We start from the raw sequence: 16,886 nt of genomic DNA on the forward strand, positions 1-16,886 counted from the left end.
CCGGTAAATGCTTCGGGGTGAGATGGTTAAGCTCCTCTGCCCCCTATGTACTAACTCTCCACTCACCTTCGGCCTACTCGGGCCCTCACTAGGCTATACACACTAACGGCAGCTTGCTGCGCTTCACCGATCTTATGGCGCCGGCACACCTTAAGCTCTAACTGGGCTCCCTGAATCTAGCTAGCAGGAGCCTCGTGCTCCACTGCTGAACTATTAACTGAGTTCTCTAGACTAGACTGAGCTCCACTGCAGACTGACCTCTCTTGGGCTTCTCTACTGCAGGAACTCTTCAGAGGAACTGAACTGCCTAGCTCCACCTTCCCTATTAATATCCCTAACGGGCTCCATCTGCTGGTCTGAGGTGGAAGGTGGAGATGTTTGAATGTTTATGGGGGCCTCTTGTGGAGGATTCCATCAATGCACTCTTCTAGGATCTGTAATACCAAGCGCAGCTGGGCGTCACAGATGCTATTGTCGACGAGGTTAGGTTGCGCCTTCCTGGACAGAGACGGAGTACTGGAAGCACGTCAACAACTGCATCCTCAACCACAACTCTGCCTCTGACCACAAGTCGTAGTGGCTCTTCAGGTCGCATGGGCTCTAAGCCTTGCATAGCCTGGGCATTTTTTCAGATCGATAAGGATGACCCAACTCGTGTTATCTGTAATATTTGTCACCAAAAGCTAAGTAGAGGCCAAAAAATCTATAGTTTGAGTACTTCATGCATGAACCGTCACATGGATATGAAGCATAAGTTGCAGTGGGAAGCTCACTATGCTACAATGCGGCCTAGTGGGCCGGGCCAACCACCGTCTGCCCCATCTTGGGCATCCGCGGCCTCTTCATCCTCTGTGACTGGGGGGACAGCAGTCACACATGTTTTTGGATGCAGATCTGCCACCTCTTTACCCGCAAAGAGGTTATCATTTCATTTGGAAGTGGAAACACCAGCTGGTGTTGAGCGCTCTCCGACATCGAGAGCACCACCTTTGGATCAAGGCAACCTAACTTTTCCGCCTGCATCTTTCTCACAGACCGGCAGTTTGCCGGGGACACCCTACTCAACCACGTCTAAGCACAACAGCCAGACCTCAGTCCCTCAGATGTGGACAAGTAAAAGATCATTTCCTCCTAGCCATGACAAAGCTAAGAGGTTGAATTTCACCATCTGCAAGCTGTTGGCTACAGAAATGCTGCCTTTCCGCCTGGTGGACACAGAGGATTTTCGAGACCTTATGTCCGTCGCAGTGCCCCAGTACCAGATGCCCAGTCGGCACTGCTTCTCAAAGAAAGGTGTGCCTGCACTACACCAGCATGTCGCACACAACATCACCACTTCTTTGAGAAACTCTGTGTGTGACAGGGTGCATTTCACCACAGACACTTGGACGAGTAGGCATGGACAGGGGCGTTACATGTCGCTGACTGGGCATTGGGTAACTATGGTGACAGCAGGACAAGGGGCTGCAGTCCAAGTCTTGCCGTCCCCACGAGTTGTACATCAATCCTCTTTATCTAGAAGTTCCTCCACTGCTTCTGCCTCCTCAACCTCCTCTCGGTCCTCCACCTGCACCCAAAGCCTGTCTGGTAATGCCACCCGCTTTTTAACTGTGCAGAAGGAATCTTGCACACCTCCTTACTATGCTGGCAGCAGGGCTCAACGGCATCAGGCGGTGTTTACTTTGAAATGTCTGGGAAATATGAGTCACACAGCTGAGGAGTTGTGGTCAGCTCTGGAGACCCAGTTTCTTGAATGGTTGTCTCCACTGGACCGGCAACCAGGGAAGGCCGTGTGCGACAATGCTGCAAACCTCGGTGCGGCTCTTCGCCGGGGCAATGTCACACACGTGCCTTGTATGGCTCACATGTTGAACCTGGTTGTCCAGCAATTTTTAGCCCACTATCCTGGACTAGATGGCCTTCTGCAGAGGGCACGGTCGCTGTGTGCTCACTTCCGCCGTTCGCATCCCGCAGCTCAATGACTTACATCCCTACAGAAGTCGTTGGGCCTGCCACTTCACCCGCTGAAATGCGATGTGCTGACACGGTGGAATTCAACTCTGCACATGTTGCAGCAACTGTGGCAGCACCGACAAGCCCTGGTGCAATACATTCTGACGTATAGCCTGGGCGAACGAGATCCAGAGGTGGGGCAAATCAAGCTGCAAGTGTGGTCTCAGATCAGGGACCTATGAAGTTGACGCGCCCCCTGGGCCGTGGGGTACCTGGAGCCAGGCCGGTAGACGCTGGGGGCTGTAGTCACTGTGGCGGTGGCCCGGTCCGTGATCCTGGGCGGTCAATCCAAGGGTAATTTGTATATATGGGTTTTATAATGTCCGACTACGCCACCTATGGAGTGCGGCCAAAGGGGCCGCCGCTGCGGAACAGTCCTCTGAAGATGGTGGTTTTGCAGCAATGGCATTATTACTCCCCACAGGAAGAGTGTAGCTTCAGGTCAGTGTGGGTGGATGATGGTGGTTGTAATGCAGGGAGTCAGTAATGAACACAGAGTCCGTGTGATGCAGTCCCAAGATCTTTACTCACAGTTGTTGCAGTCCAGATTACAGGTACCAGAGCAATCTCCCCCGTCATGCTGTGCATACTCAGTGAGGGGCTCAGTCCAACCCCAGATAGCTCCGGAGTACTTAGCAGGACCCCCTTCTGTGTGTCCTTTCTCTGGCCTTCTCCCTGCACCTCACACCCAGTGACACTTCTATCCGGTATCCTCGGGCCTTGGCGGGCGACTTGTGTTCCGTCCCCTGGGTCCTATGTGGCTACCTTCTTAGTGAGACTGGTGTGGACTTTGGCCTGCAGTACATGAAATGCTGCAGCCTCCGGTTTCTAGTTGAGCCTTGCTGTTTCTCCGCTAGTTGAGGGACCGGTTCCCCTTATCTGGCCTAACCCCTCTACCTCCTGGTAGCAGAGGGCGTACGGGTGGCCTTCTGCACGGCCCGTACCTCTAGGCTCACTTCGGTTCCTGGAGCCTTCCTGCTCCCACTCCTCTCTTCTCTCCTTCAGTCCTGGGCCTCCCTGGTTAGGCCCGCCTCCGGAGCAGAGCTCATGCAGAGCCTCTGCTCCTGTCACTTCTCCTCCTCTGACTGGCTTGCTCGTTCTAAGATGGCTTCCTATTTATACTCTCCCTGTCATGTGCTCCCCTAAGCAGCTTTCTCCACCCACACCCACGACATAGGACCCTTCCGCCAGCTAGGGACCTGGGACTGTGCTCTCCCTTAGGAGCAATCTCGCCCTACCCCCACTGCGGGTATGTGTTGGATGCATGACTATTCTGGTGATTTACATGCTGGAGCACACGTTAAACAGAATTCAGAGTCAGGTGGTGGGACAAGAGGAGGTGGAGGAAGTAGAGGAGGAGTCGTATGCGGAAGGGATAACATCTCGAAGGTCCAGACGGTCGGCAGCACCAAGGCGAAAGGCATGGGAGGGTGGGGGAGAGGGATTAACCAGGGCACATTGTAGCAGCCAAACTGTTGAGGAAGGTGCAGGAGCCGAGGAAGAAGTGGAGGACAAACTGGCGATGGGCATGTAAGACTCATCAGATGAGGGAGACCTTGATCATATTTCTGTTGCGTGAGGTTGGGGGGAGAGGGCAGAGGAAGGAAGCATGATTCTTACCTCACTGCCAACACAACAAGGACTTGGTCCTCCTGGATGCGCAAGACACATGAGTGCCTTCTTGCTGCACTACCTGCAACATGACCCTTGGATTGTCAGAATTCGAAGTAATCCCGACTACTGGGTTGCCACACTCTTAGATCCCTGGTACAAAAGTAAATTTGCCAAAATAATTCCAGCCATAGAAAGGGATTCACGCATGCAGGAGTATCAGCAGAGGCTGTTGCAGAATCTTACATGTGCTTTTCCACAAAAGACCAGTGGTGCACGTAGTGAATCTCACAGTTCTAACTTGCAAACAGTGGGACTGTTGAGTCTTCATCACTCAAACCGTAACAGTAACACAGTATCTGCTGGTAACAGCAATTTTGTGGAATTGTTTCACCACTTTTTTAGACCATCCTTTGCAAGGCCACAGGAGGCAAGAAGTCTGACACATAGTCAAAGCCTAGAGAGGATGGTACAGGAGTATCTCCAAGTGAACATCGAAGCCATGACTGTGTCACTGGACCCTTGCTCATTTTGGGATTCCAATCAGGAAAAATGTCCGGAGCTCGCCACTCACGCCTTGGAGATCTTGTCATGCCCTGCAGCCAGCGTTCTCTCTGAAAGTGTGTTCAGCGCTGCTGGTGGTGTGCTGACAGATAAGCGCACGCGGCTGTCCACTGAGAATGTAGACAGACTCACGTTCATAAAGATGAACAAATCATGGATCCGCAAGGACTTTTCTACCCCTGTGTCATCCTGGGGAGACTAAAAGCTTGAGGATTTGGTAAAATCACCTCATCAACCGTTTTAAGAAACTCTGGGGCAATTGATGCCACTTAAGTGGTGTCTGTGCCACAATTTTTGGAAAAAATGGAGACTCTTTTGGGAGTCCCCTTGCTGTGTTTTACGTGACATTGGCATTGTCAATTCCAGGTGGGTTGGGTCGCCCCCCCTTTTAACTGTAAGAAACTACATACACTGTGGCTTGGGGTAACACAGATGGTTGAGTCTGAAGAGCTGTTTACTCAGAGATCTCCTCCAAAGCTTCAGTGTCTGCTAGTCAGCGTAGAATTTTTAACTGAATCTAGCCTAGGCAATACTTTGGGCGTAGTAGCCTAGCTGCAAAGCAAGCTGCACCGCCTGTGTATCTAATAAGAATTTTTAAATGCATCTAGCCTAGGCAGACTCTGGGGACCTCCAACCAAACCCAGACGCTCAGCCCCCCTACCGCCCCCCTTTCCTTGACAATACAATAATGTAACTCTTACAAGTGGATGGGTGAGGATAGGTCACAGCTTTATTAACTCTTTATACTCATTCCATTAGAAAGGCATTTTATTTCTAAAATAATTCAGCTTGTTGCAGCATGCCCTGGGTCTCCACACCGGCAAGTTGGCCAACAAGTGTAACTCTCCAACATGTCCTTTCTATTTCCAGGCCACGGAGGATCCTGCGTACTCATATGCAGGACTCTGACCCCCATCCATCACTCTTAACGCTTGTTCCACTCCGTCCTGGAGTCCTGACAGGAATATGTCCAGTCCAATATTCATTAAGTGAACACCGTCGGGCCGTATGAGGCCTGCTTTATCTCCTTCCAGTTGTCGGTGTTGTATCACTACACCGCCTCTGTCTCTTCTAAATTTTGCCATCCGAATATTTATTACCCGCCTTGTCCGTTTGATGGCCGTGATGTCTCGCGCACCTTGCCATACTGCTATCTGCACAATCTCTGACCATACTATATTTAGTTTTGTGAAAAATTCTCTGAAGCTCTCAGTGTCTAGTTTCATTATTTCCATTAGTTATGTGCTCTTGTGATGACCTAGGTCGTTTCCCCCGGCCTGTATAACTAAGATGACCGGACCTATTGACTCTCTCCATACCTTGATTACCTCCATTAGTACCTGTGGCCATAGCAGGCCTCTAAAACCTCTCCAGTTGAAATATGTGTTATGAAACTCTAATTTCCTCCCGCCTGGGCAGACTTTCGCCATTTTTTCTGCCCAATATATATACGAGTTGCCTATCACCCACACTGTTGGCTTAGCGTCACCTGTAAAAGAAACAAACCACGTTAGGATGACAAGTCCGGTCTTATGTATCTCGCCAAACACGTGTATCGCCATCTCCCTATCCTCTGAACTTCTGTTTCTGACAGTCCTGCTCTTGCTGCTTCCGTAGCCAAGCCTATGCGGAATGAGTGTGTCCCGTAATCTTTGGGGTGGTTCCCTGCCGATGTTATGCATTTATTAAATATAGCTTGGAACTGGTATCTTGATAATGGTATTCCATCAATGTGTGATAGGAAGAAATTACTTTGTGATCTGATGGTTATATATGTTTTTACTATTGTTACCCGACTCAGTGTACCGCTTGTGGGTTGTAGAAGTACCCAAGTGCCCCTGCCCACTGGAACTGTTTTCGATGGGCGTATGCGTAGACGCATTGTATTATTGGCTATGACTACGTCCTGGAGTAATAAGCCTCCACTGGTGGTAATTTTGGATAGCGCCCCGAAGAAGGCGATCGCAAATGTAGTGTTGCTTCAAATTGTGAGTGTCATGTTATTGGTGTTAGGGATATGATGTGAGAAATTAGTTTTAGTGACACGGGACGGGACGTCTACACTCCTGACTTGGCTGACCCCTTTTCCACCCTTTTATGGATTGTCTAATGATGAATCTCTTTGTCACATCTCCCCAATTCAGTAGTTGGAAGTGAAATGCTACTACGGTCAGACACCGCTGCGCTGACGCCCCTGATATGCCCCTCATCATTAGCTGGTGGAGAAATTCTATGGTGACTTGTAATTTGGCTTGTTCACATTGGTCAACCCGTCTGCCTGCTACTAGTCGTGTCCACTCTTCCCATGCCTTACCGTATGCTTGCCACGTCGACGGGGCAACTGACGCTCTGATTAATGGCATCAACTATTCGCCACTAGATCCCATAGGGAGGGTGGGTAACTGTTGCCCGATGGGTGGGCGTTGGGGAGGAGCTCTGTGAAAATCTGCCAATTGAATTGTGATAAAGCGTTAGCAGCAGCTTTAGACCCCTCAGCATCGTGGCTAGCGCGGACCCATACATTGTGTTTTAGGCACAGGAATGCTAGCTGGCGTAGTAGGCCTAGCACTGGGAGAGACGATGATGCCATCTTATTAATGCAGTGCGCTAGGCTGGTGTTTTTTGTTATGAATCGTATATTTTTGTTAGCTAGGCGCGCGCCCCATATTTCTATTGCTACCACTATTGGGAAGAAAAATTATTTTCCGGGCTAGATGCAGCTAAAATTTTTTATTAATTTCAAAGCTGGTGGAACTTGGTATAGATGGCCTAATACAATGAGTACCACACACTGCTAATATGCCCAAAATTATTTTACAGGCAAGATGCAGCTAAAAATTATTATTAATTTCAAACCTGGTGGAGCTTGGTATAGATGGCCTAATACAATGAGTACCACACACTGCTACTATGCCCAAAATTATTTTCCAGGCAAGATGCAGCTAAAAAGTATTAGTAATTTGAAAGCTGGTGGAGCTTAGTATAGATGGCCTAATAGAATGAGTACCACACACTGCTAATATGCCCAAAATTATTTTACAGGCAAGATGCAGCTAAAATGTATTATTAATTTCAAACCTGGTGGAGCTTGGTATAGATGGCCTAATACAATGAGTACCACACACTGCTACTATGCCCAAAATTATTTTCCAGGCTAGATGCAGCTAAAATTATTAGCAATTTGAAAGCTGGTGGAGCTTAGTATAGATGGCCTAACAGAATGAGTACCACGCACTGCTAATATGCCCAAAATAATTTTACAGGCAAGATGCAGCTAAAAATTATTATTAATTTCAAAGCTGGTGGAGCTTGGTATAGATGGCATAATATAATGAGTACCACACACTGCTACTATGTCCAAAATTATTTTCCAGGCAAGATGCAGCTAAAAATTATTATTAATTTCAAACCTGGTGGAGCTTGGTATAGATGACCTAATACAATGAGTACCACACACTGCTACTCTGCCCAAAATTATTTTCCAGGCAAGATGCAGCTAAAAATTATTAGTAATTTCGAAACTGGTGGAGCTTGGTATAGATGGCCTAATACAATGAATACCACTCACTGCTACTATGCCCAAAATTATTTTCCAGGCTAGATGCAGCTAAAATTATTAGTAATTTGAAAGCTGGTGGAGCTTAGTATAGATGGCCTAACAGAATGAGTACCACACACTACTAATATGCCCAAAATAATTTTACAGGCAAGATGCAGCTAAAAATTATTATTAATTTCAAAGCTGGTGGAGCTTGGTATAGATGGCATAATACAATGAGTACCACACACTGCTACTATGCCCAAAATTATTTTCCAGGCAAGATGCAGCTAAAAATTATTATTAATTTCAAACCTGGTGGAGCTTGGTATAGATGGCCTAATACAATGAGTACCACACACTGCTACTATGCCCAAAATTATTTTCCAGGCAAGCTGCAGCTAAAAATTATTATTAATTTCAAACCTGGTGGAGCTTGGTATAGATGGCCTAATACAATGAGTACCACACACTGCTACTATGCCCAAAATTATTTTCCAGGCAAGATGCAGCTAAAAATTTCTAGTAATTTGAAAGCTAGTGGAGCTTAGTATTGATGGCCTAATAGAATGAGTACCACACACTGCTAATATGCCCAAAATTATTTTCCAGGCAAGATGCAGCTAAAAATTATTATTAATTTCAAAACTGGTGGAGCTTGGTATAGATGGCCTAATACAATGAGTACCACACACTGCTACTATGCCCAAAATTATTTTCCAGGCAAGATGCAGCTAAAAATTTCTAGTAATTTGAAAGCTAGTGGAGCTTAGTATTGATGGCCTAATAGAATGAGTACCACACACTGCTAATATGCCCAAAATTATTTTCCAGGCAAGATGCAGCTAAAAATTATTATTAATTTCAAAACTGGTGGAGCTTGGTATAGATGGCCTAATACAATGAGTACCACACACTGCTACTATGCCCAAAATTATTTTCCAGGCAAGATGCAGCTAAAAATTATTAGTAATTTCAAAACTGGTGGAGCTTGGTATAGATGGCCTAATACAATGAGTACCACACACTGCTACTATGCCTAAAATTATTTTCCGAGCTAGATGCAGATAAAAATTATTTGTAATTTGCAAGCTGGAGGAGCTTAGTACAGATGGACTAAGAATAAGTCCCACACACTGCTACAAGCCCAAAATTATTTTCCAAGCTAGATGCAGATAAAAATTATTACTAATTTGCAAGCTGGTGGAGCTTAGTATGGATGGACTAATAGAATGATGCTATGCTCAAAAGGTTTTACTTGGCTAGGTGCAGTAAAAAAAAATTGTATTCTATACACAGGTGGTGTAGCTTGCATCACAGATACGCTACTCCACTGACTAACACACACTGCAAGAGGCCAAAAACGATTTGCTTAGCTAGATTTAGCCAAATGCTGTGAAAAACACTTGCACAGCACTGGCACAGACCTGCCTGGCAAAAAGTACTAGGAAATGCTGTAAAATAGTCCTCAAAAGGACTGCAATTACAATTAGTCCCTACTCCCAACCTATCTATTTCAGAGCACAGACCTGCCTGCTAAAAGTCGTAGGAAATGCTGTAACCTAGTGCTCAAAAGGACTGCAATCACAACTATTCCCTACTCCCAAGCTATCTGTATATTTCCGAGAAAATTGGCTTGAAATTAACACTGAAAGTATAGCGCACACAGCAACAGCGGTGCCGTCTAACACGCAGCTGCAGCAGTGAGAAAATGGTGGCAACGGGGAAAATGGCTGGGTCTTATAGGGCAAGGACATGTGACATACACAGCCAACGACACATGCCCTTGCTTGTGTGAAAAAAAGCACTTCGCTCCGTGTGTGTGCTGCTGATAGGCTGACAGATTGCACCTCCCCACTGTAAATGCGGGAAAGAGAAAAAAAATGGAGATCTTCATTATTTCTGCAGAGATCCATCCCCTGCCCCTCCCCCCACCCCGCTGTACACTCAAACTGCGTATTAACATTGATTATCAGTATTACTGTGAAAAAAATCCAGTTATGATTTTGGTGCACGAACAGTTATCGAACATAACCTCGAACAGTCGGATTTTTTTCAAATCGTTCGTGTTCGCCGAACGGCTCGAACACCGCTCAAAACAGCTTGAATTTGAGATTGGCGAACAGTTCGAGTCGAACAACGCTCATCTCTACTCCTTTGCACACTCTTGTCATTCTCTTGATGAGCTTCAAGAGGTAGTCACCGGATATGGTCTTCCAACAATCTTGAAGGAGTTCCCAGAGATGCTTAGCACTTGTTGGCCCTTTTGTCTTCACTCTGCGGTCCAGCTCACCCCAAACCATCTCGATTGGGTTCAGGTCTGGTGACTGTGGAGGCCAGGTCATCTGTCGTAGCACCCCATCACTCTCCTTCTTGGTCAGATAGCCCTTACACAGCCTGGAGGTGTGTTTGGGGTCATTGTGCTGTTGAAAAATAAATGATGGTCCAACTAAACGCAAACCGGATGGAATAGCATGCCGCTGCAAGATGCTGTGGTAGCCATGCTGGTTCAGTATGCCTTAAATTTTGAACAAATACTCAACAGGGTCACCAGCAAAGCACCCCCACACAATCACACCTCCTCCTCCATGCTTCACGGTGGGAACCAGGCATGAAGAGTCCATCCGTTCACCTTTTCTGCGTCGCACAAAGACACGGTGCTTGGAACCAAAGATCTCAAATTTGGACTCATCAGACCAAAGCACAGATTTCCACTGGTCTAATGTCCATTCCTTGTGTTCTTTAGCCAAAACAAGTCTCTTCTGCTTGCTGCCTGTCCTTAGCAGTGGCTTCCTATGAGCTATTTTACCATGAAGGCCTGCTGCACAAAGTCTCCTCTTAACAGTTGTTGAAGAGATGTGTCTGCTGCTAGAACTCTGTGTGGCATTGACCTGGTCTCTAATCTGAGCTGCTGTTAACCTGCTATTTCTGAGGCTGGTGACTTGGATAAACTTATCCTCAGAAGCAGAGGTGACTCTTGGGCTTCCTTTCCTGGGGCGGTCATCATGTGAGCCAGTTTCTTTGTAGCGCTTGATGGTTTTTGCAGCTGCACTTGGGGACACTTTCAAAGTTTTCCCAATTTTTCGGACTGACTGACCTTCATTTCTTAAAGTAATGATGGCCACTTGTTTTTCTTTACTTAGCTGCTTTTTTCTTGCCATAATACAAATTCTAACAGTCTATTCAGTAGGACTATCAGCTGTGTATCCACCAGACTTCTGCACAACACAACTGATGGTCCCAACCCCATTTATAAGGCAAGAAATCCCACTTATTAAACATGACAGGGCACACCTGTGAAGTGAAAACCATGTCCTGTGACTACCTCTTGGAGCTCATCAAGAGAATGCCAAGAGTGTGCAAAGCAGTCATCAAAGCAAAAGGTGGCTACTTTAAAGAACCTAGAATATAAGACATATTTTCAGTTGGTACACACTATTTTGTTAAGTATATAATTCCACATGTGTTAATTCATAGTTTTCATGCCTTCAGTGTTAATGTACAATTTTCATAGTCATGAAAATACAGGAAAATCTTTAAATGAGAAGGTGTGTCCAAACTTTTGGTCTGTACTGTATATCATACTCAGTTATATCATAAAGGTTGTAAGCTCATAAGGGCAGGATTTTTTACTGAATTTATCTAGTTAACTATGTGCTTTTATTGGTTTGAAATGTGTAAAATGCTGCATTGTCTTTATGTTGTTGTTATAAATGTTTTTACTGTGGCGCAGCAGGAGTGGATGTCATTTTAACATAATTTTATACAAAATTTAATGTCTAGTGCAATTACTGTAGCCAGTACAAACCAATTCAATTTATTTCAGTAAAACAATGTAATAAATGTGTTTAATGTAGGTGAGTAGATTATAATCTAACTCATGGTAATCCAAGAAACACAAATTCTTCATCCAAGACATACATAACGAAAACCTACCTTTATGATTTAATAATTTTACAATCACATTTGATTATTTATTTTCTTGTTCCTACACCTTTCTCCTCTTACATGTTGATAATTTACTTAAAACTATCATTACCAAACATTTTCATATCAGTTGGCTGAGCTTGTCTTTATCACCTTCGGGTAGAGAAGCTTTGAGGCAGCCATTAACCTTTCAGTGAAGCATTATCTGTATTTCCCATGGGTTTACCACCCCCTCAAGCCTTTGAGTACACAATAGCGTCTCATCTTCATTACCTGCACAGCCTACGGATAAGGTCTTCAGAGCGTCGTCCAATTCGGTGTGGGAAGTCTACCTTTTCAATGCCTTTTAACACCATGTTATAAATCTTGATGGGATCTGTTCCAGAGAATGGAGGGCTAAGAAACAGAAAAAATTATTTTAAAAAATGTTATACTTTCTTAAGGCAGACACTATAAACACTATTTGAGTGAATGCTAATCTGGAGATGCAATATTTTGACACATAAATGGCAATGGTATCATGGTAGTCGGTTCAGCTCCACTGGGGCCTTGCAGCTCTCAACTCAGTACATGTCTCATGTAATTTCTTAAATAGGACCCTGGTGCCTTCTGTCTTCTCAGTCGAAGTCAAAGGACATTAGGGGCCATCCAGTGCTTAGTGGATGTATCTACGGTATATACACTGCTCAAAAAATAAAGAAAACACTTAAACAACAGAATATAACTCCAAGTTAATCAAACTTCTGTGAAATCAAACTGTCCAGTTAGGAAGCAACACTGATTGACAATCAATTTCACATGCTGTTGTGCAAATGGAATAGACAATAGATGGAAATTATTGGCAATTATCAAGACACCCTCAATAAAAGAGTGGTTCTGCAAGTGGGGACCACAGACCACATCTCACTACCAATGCTTTCTGGCTGATGTTTTGTTCACTTTTGAATGTTGGTTGTGCTTTCACACTCGTGGTAGCATGAGACAGACTCTACAACCCACAGAAATTGCTCAGGTACTGCAGCTCATTTAGAATGGAACATCAATGCGAGCTGTGGCAAGGTTTGCTTTGTCTGTCAGCGTAGTGTCCAGAGGCTGGAGGCGCTACCAGGAGACAGGCCAGTACACCAGGAGGCGTGGAGGGGGCCATAGGAGGGTAACAACCCAGCAGCAGGACCGCTACCTCCGCCTTTGTGCAAGGAGGAACAGGAGGAGCACTGCCAGAGCCCTGCAAAATGACCTCCAGCAGGCCACAAATGTGCATGTGTCTGCACAAATGGTTAGAAACTGACTCCATGAGGGTGGTATGAGGGCCCGACGTCCACAGATGGGGGTTGTACTCACAGCCCAACACCGTGCAGGACGCTTTGCATTTTCCACAGAACACCAGGATTGGCAAAGTCGCCACTGATGCCCTGTGCTCTTCACAGATGAAAGCAGGTTCACACTGAGCACATGTGATAGATGTGACAGAGTCTGAAGTCGCCGTGGAGAGTGATCTGCTGCCTGCAACATCCTTCAGCATGACCGGTTTGGCAGTGGGTCAGTAATTGTGTGGGGTGGTATTTCTTTGGAGGGCCGCACAGCCCTCCATGTGCTCGCCAGAGGTAGCCGGACTGCCATTAGGTACCGAGATGAGATCCTCAGGCCCCTTGTGAGACCATATACTGGTGCGGTTGGCCCTGGGTTCTTCCTAATGCAGGACAATGCCAGACCTCATGTGGCTGGAGTGTGTCAGCAGTTCCTGCAAGATGAAGGCATTGATGCTATGGACTGGCCCGCCCGTTCCCCAGACCTGAATCCGATTGAGCACATCTGGGACATCATGTCTCGCTCCATCCACCAACGTCACATTGCACCACAGACTGCCAGGAGTTGGCGGATGCTTTAGTCCAGGTCTGGGAGGAGATCCCACAGGAGACCATCTGCAACCTCATCAGGAGCATGCCCAGGCATTGTAGGGAGGTCATACAGGCACGTGGAGGCCACACACAATACTGAGCCTCATTTTGACTTGTTTTAAGGACATTACATCAAAGTTGGATCAGCCTGTAGTGTGTTTTTCCACTTTAATTTTGGGGGTGACTCCAAATCCAGGCCTCCATTGGTTAATAAATTTTATTTCCATTGATGATTTTTGTGTGATTTTGTTGTCAGCACATTCAAATTTGTACAGAACTAAGTATTCAATGAGAATATTTCATTCATTCAGATCTAGGTGGTGTTATTTGAGTGTTCCCTTTATTTTTTTGAGAAGTATTTAATTCTAGGCTTCTTTTTGTAACTCAGTTATGTAGGGAATCAGTCAGAAAATGTGACAGTATTCCTCCTTACTGGTGTAATGTACTGGTATATGTTTATATATACCAGTACATTAAAGGTAAAAAGGTTGAAAATTAAAAGTCAGATTTTTAAAATAAAGTTACTAACAAATAATGATAACATTCCATTCAATTTACACTGACTGACAGAATGGAGAAGGTGAATATACTTTTTTTTCTCTACATGTTCGAGAAAATCTGATCAGAATTGAAGATGAGCGAACCTCTCAAGGTTTGATTCATTTCAGTTTGGCGAACTTCCCGATGTTCTTTCAATAATTCGAAGAACAGTTCAATGAAAATATCCGAATCCCATTGTAATCAATGGAAGGCAAAAACAAACACGTACACAACGTCTTCAAAGGGACCCAAAAGATGCCAAAACAGCTCAAATTAGGGGCAGACACCAGGAAAAGAGGCATCAATTGACTCACAGTACAATTTTTATAATGTCACAGCAGGAGTCAGCCATGGGCCATGTATAAGGTATCAGGATCTGGGCCAGCATTTACAGCTTTAAATTTAACTTCAAATTAAGACGAGGTAGGTTAAGGATCTGTGTAGGCCTGCTGTGCTGGGAGCTCTGATACCACATGCAACAGCACAAGCTGCTTTTCTGTTCAGCCACACTCAGATGGCAGAAAAATCTGTTTTATAGAGTAGAATTGGTACAAAAATTTAAGGATAGTAACACAGGTAGTTGACTGAAAGTAAATGGAGGCCTGTCTGTCAGGGAGCCCTACTGCTACAGGCAACACACATGAAGGAGACCCAACCACAAGACCACAAGGGGACCGACACCTCTTCCACTACAGCCAACCCAGCAGATGGAGACCCAATCAGGAGTCTTCAAATTTCCAAAAATTAGGGACAGACACCACCAAAGGGGCATCAATTTCACTAGAGTAGAAATAGTATAATGGGGACCGACACCTCTTCCATTACAGCCAACCCAGCAGATGGAGACCCAATCAGGAGTCTATATATTTAGAAAAATTATTGTTAACATTTGCAGCAACAGCAGGCACAGAAGGCATGACAAAGATATCACAGACTGCAATTACGCAAGATCAATGCAGCTCACTAAAAATGACACCATCGCCTAGTCTGCACAGTCTGCGATTTGGGTGCAAAAGTCCTTGGAGGTCCATAACTTGTTCATCTTGATGAACGTTAGGCCGTCTACACTTTTAGGGGACAGCCGGCTGTGCTTATCCATCAGGACACCACCAGCAGGGCTGAAGACACGTTCTGAGAGAACGCTGGCTGCGGGGCATGATAAAACCTCAAAGGCATGACAGGCGAGCTCAGGCCACTCTTCCATTTTTGAAGACCAAAATGTAAAAGTGTTCCAACCATCCATGATGGTATTGATATTGAGCTAAAGATACTCCTGTATCATCCTCTCCAGTCGTTCACCATGACTGTTGTGCTGGTACACGAACAGGTCTAAAAAATGTATGAAAGGACTCACAGAAATTGCTTCTGCCACTTACACACTTACACTGCTGTTGCTGCTGCTAATGTTTTTCTGTTGACAAATTGACATTCCTGAGGTTGGAAGTCTAGAGCTGCGATGCACGCTGTGTGCTTCACTGTTATCTTGGGGAAATAATCTCTTAAAGTTGTGTAAAAGCGTGTTTCGATACTCCGGCATGCATGAGTCCCTTTTCAGGGCGGGAAACATCTGGCAAAATTTACTCTTCTAATGTTAATCTAACAGAGTGGCAACCCAGTAGTCAGCACTATTTCGAATCCTAACTATACGAGGATCATGTTGCAGATAGTGCAGCAAGAAGGCACTCATATGTCGTACTCTACGATAAGGTCCAAGCCCATGGTGTGTTGATGGCTGGGGAACACTGTTGCTTGTTTCTTCCATACCCACCCGCCAACCACAAACAACAGAGAGGGGATGATTATCCTCTTCATCTCCTGACTGTTGCTAGCCTATCACCTCTTCCTCCTCTATTTGTTCCTCAGTTACTGCACTTTCACTAACAGTTTGTCTGGTATCACGAGCCCCCCTCGATTGCTATAATCCTCCCTTGGCACCCGACTGTGTGATGACAGTCTGGGACTTATAGATTGTTATCCCTTCCACATCCTCTTCTGCTTCCTCTTCTTCCTCTGGGACCACCACCTCCTCCCGCAAACTATTTAGCATGTAGATGACCAGAATAGTGATGCTGATGACAGCATCGTCAGCGCTAACCATATCAGTAGCCATTTCAAAACTGTTCAAGGTGCAGAGGTCCTTACTCTGTACCCACTCCGCAAGTGTGATTTGTACCATGTTCATATTGCATTGACCCAGGTTATACAACATGAGATACTGCGTCAGGGCTCTTCACTAGTGATGAACGAGCACTAAAATGATCGGGTACTCATTGCTCGGGTTGAGCAAATTGGAATACTCGGGTGCTCGACCCGAGCAATGAGCCCAATGTAAGTCTATGGGAAACCCGAGCATTTTTCAGGTGGCTCCCCCCGGCGGTCTGCAGAGGGCCTAAAATTTGCCCAAATCGATGGGAACAGTGCTCAAATGACATGGGAACAGCATGGGGAAGACCCCTGGAAGCATTTCTGACTCCCAGGTCACTGCCTAAAAGTGTGCCCATCATAAGTGATCCTTGGCGCATGCAAAGATGCCTCCCGCCATGCACCTGTCATTGCAGACTTGCAACAATCACCGTCCACGGCCATCTCCCAGTGCAGTGTTCAGTTGTCCCTACCCCATTCCTTGGAATGCAAGCGCAAGTATGCAGCCAGCCACCCACAGGCTGCAATACTTTACTGCCAAACTTTTGACAGCTGCTTGCACTTGAAATGTGACCTTTTAGGCTCATGGAGGCAGAAGCTTTTGATAACCTCATGCCGGTGGCGGCCGGGTGTCCATACTCGGTGAATGTGGC

The 16,886-nt window shown here is 45.7% G+C and overlaps 1 protein-coding gene across 3 annotated transcripts in view; it reads right to left on the reverse strand.

The window, feature by feature from the left end:
• LOC141273670 (cGMP-dependent protein kinase 2-like) overlaps positions 1-16,886 on the reverse strand; it is a 604,296-nt gene that overhangs the window by 149,116 nt on the left and 438,294 nt on the right. For all 3 annotated transcript variants that reach the window (XM_073685845.1, XM_073685846.1, XM_073685847.1), the window contains one exon: positions 11,927-12,049. In XM_073685845.1, the coding sequence (XP_073541946.1) occupies positions 11,927-12,049 (123 nt within the window). The remainder of the gene's footprint in view (positions 1-11,926; positions 12,050-16,886) is intronic.

Source organism: Phyllobates terribilis, unplaced genomic scaffold, assembly GCF_046119375.1.
Source record: "Phyllobates terribilis strain yellow unplaced genomic scaffold, ASM4611937v1 Scaffold_5__5_contigs__length_657084704, whole genome shotgun sequence".
Lineage (NCBI taxonomy): Eukaryota > Metazoa > Chordata > Amphibia > Anura > Dendrobatidae > Phyllobates > Phyllobates terribilis.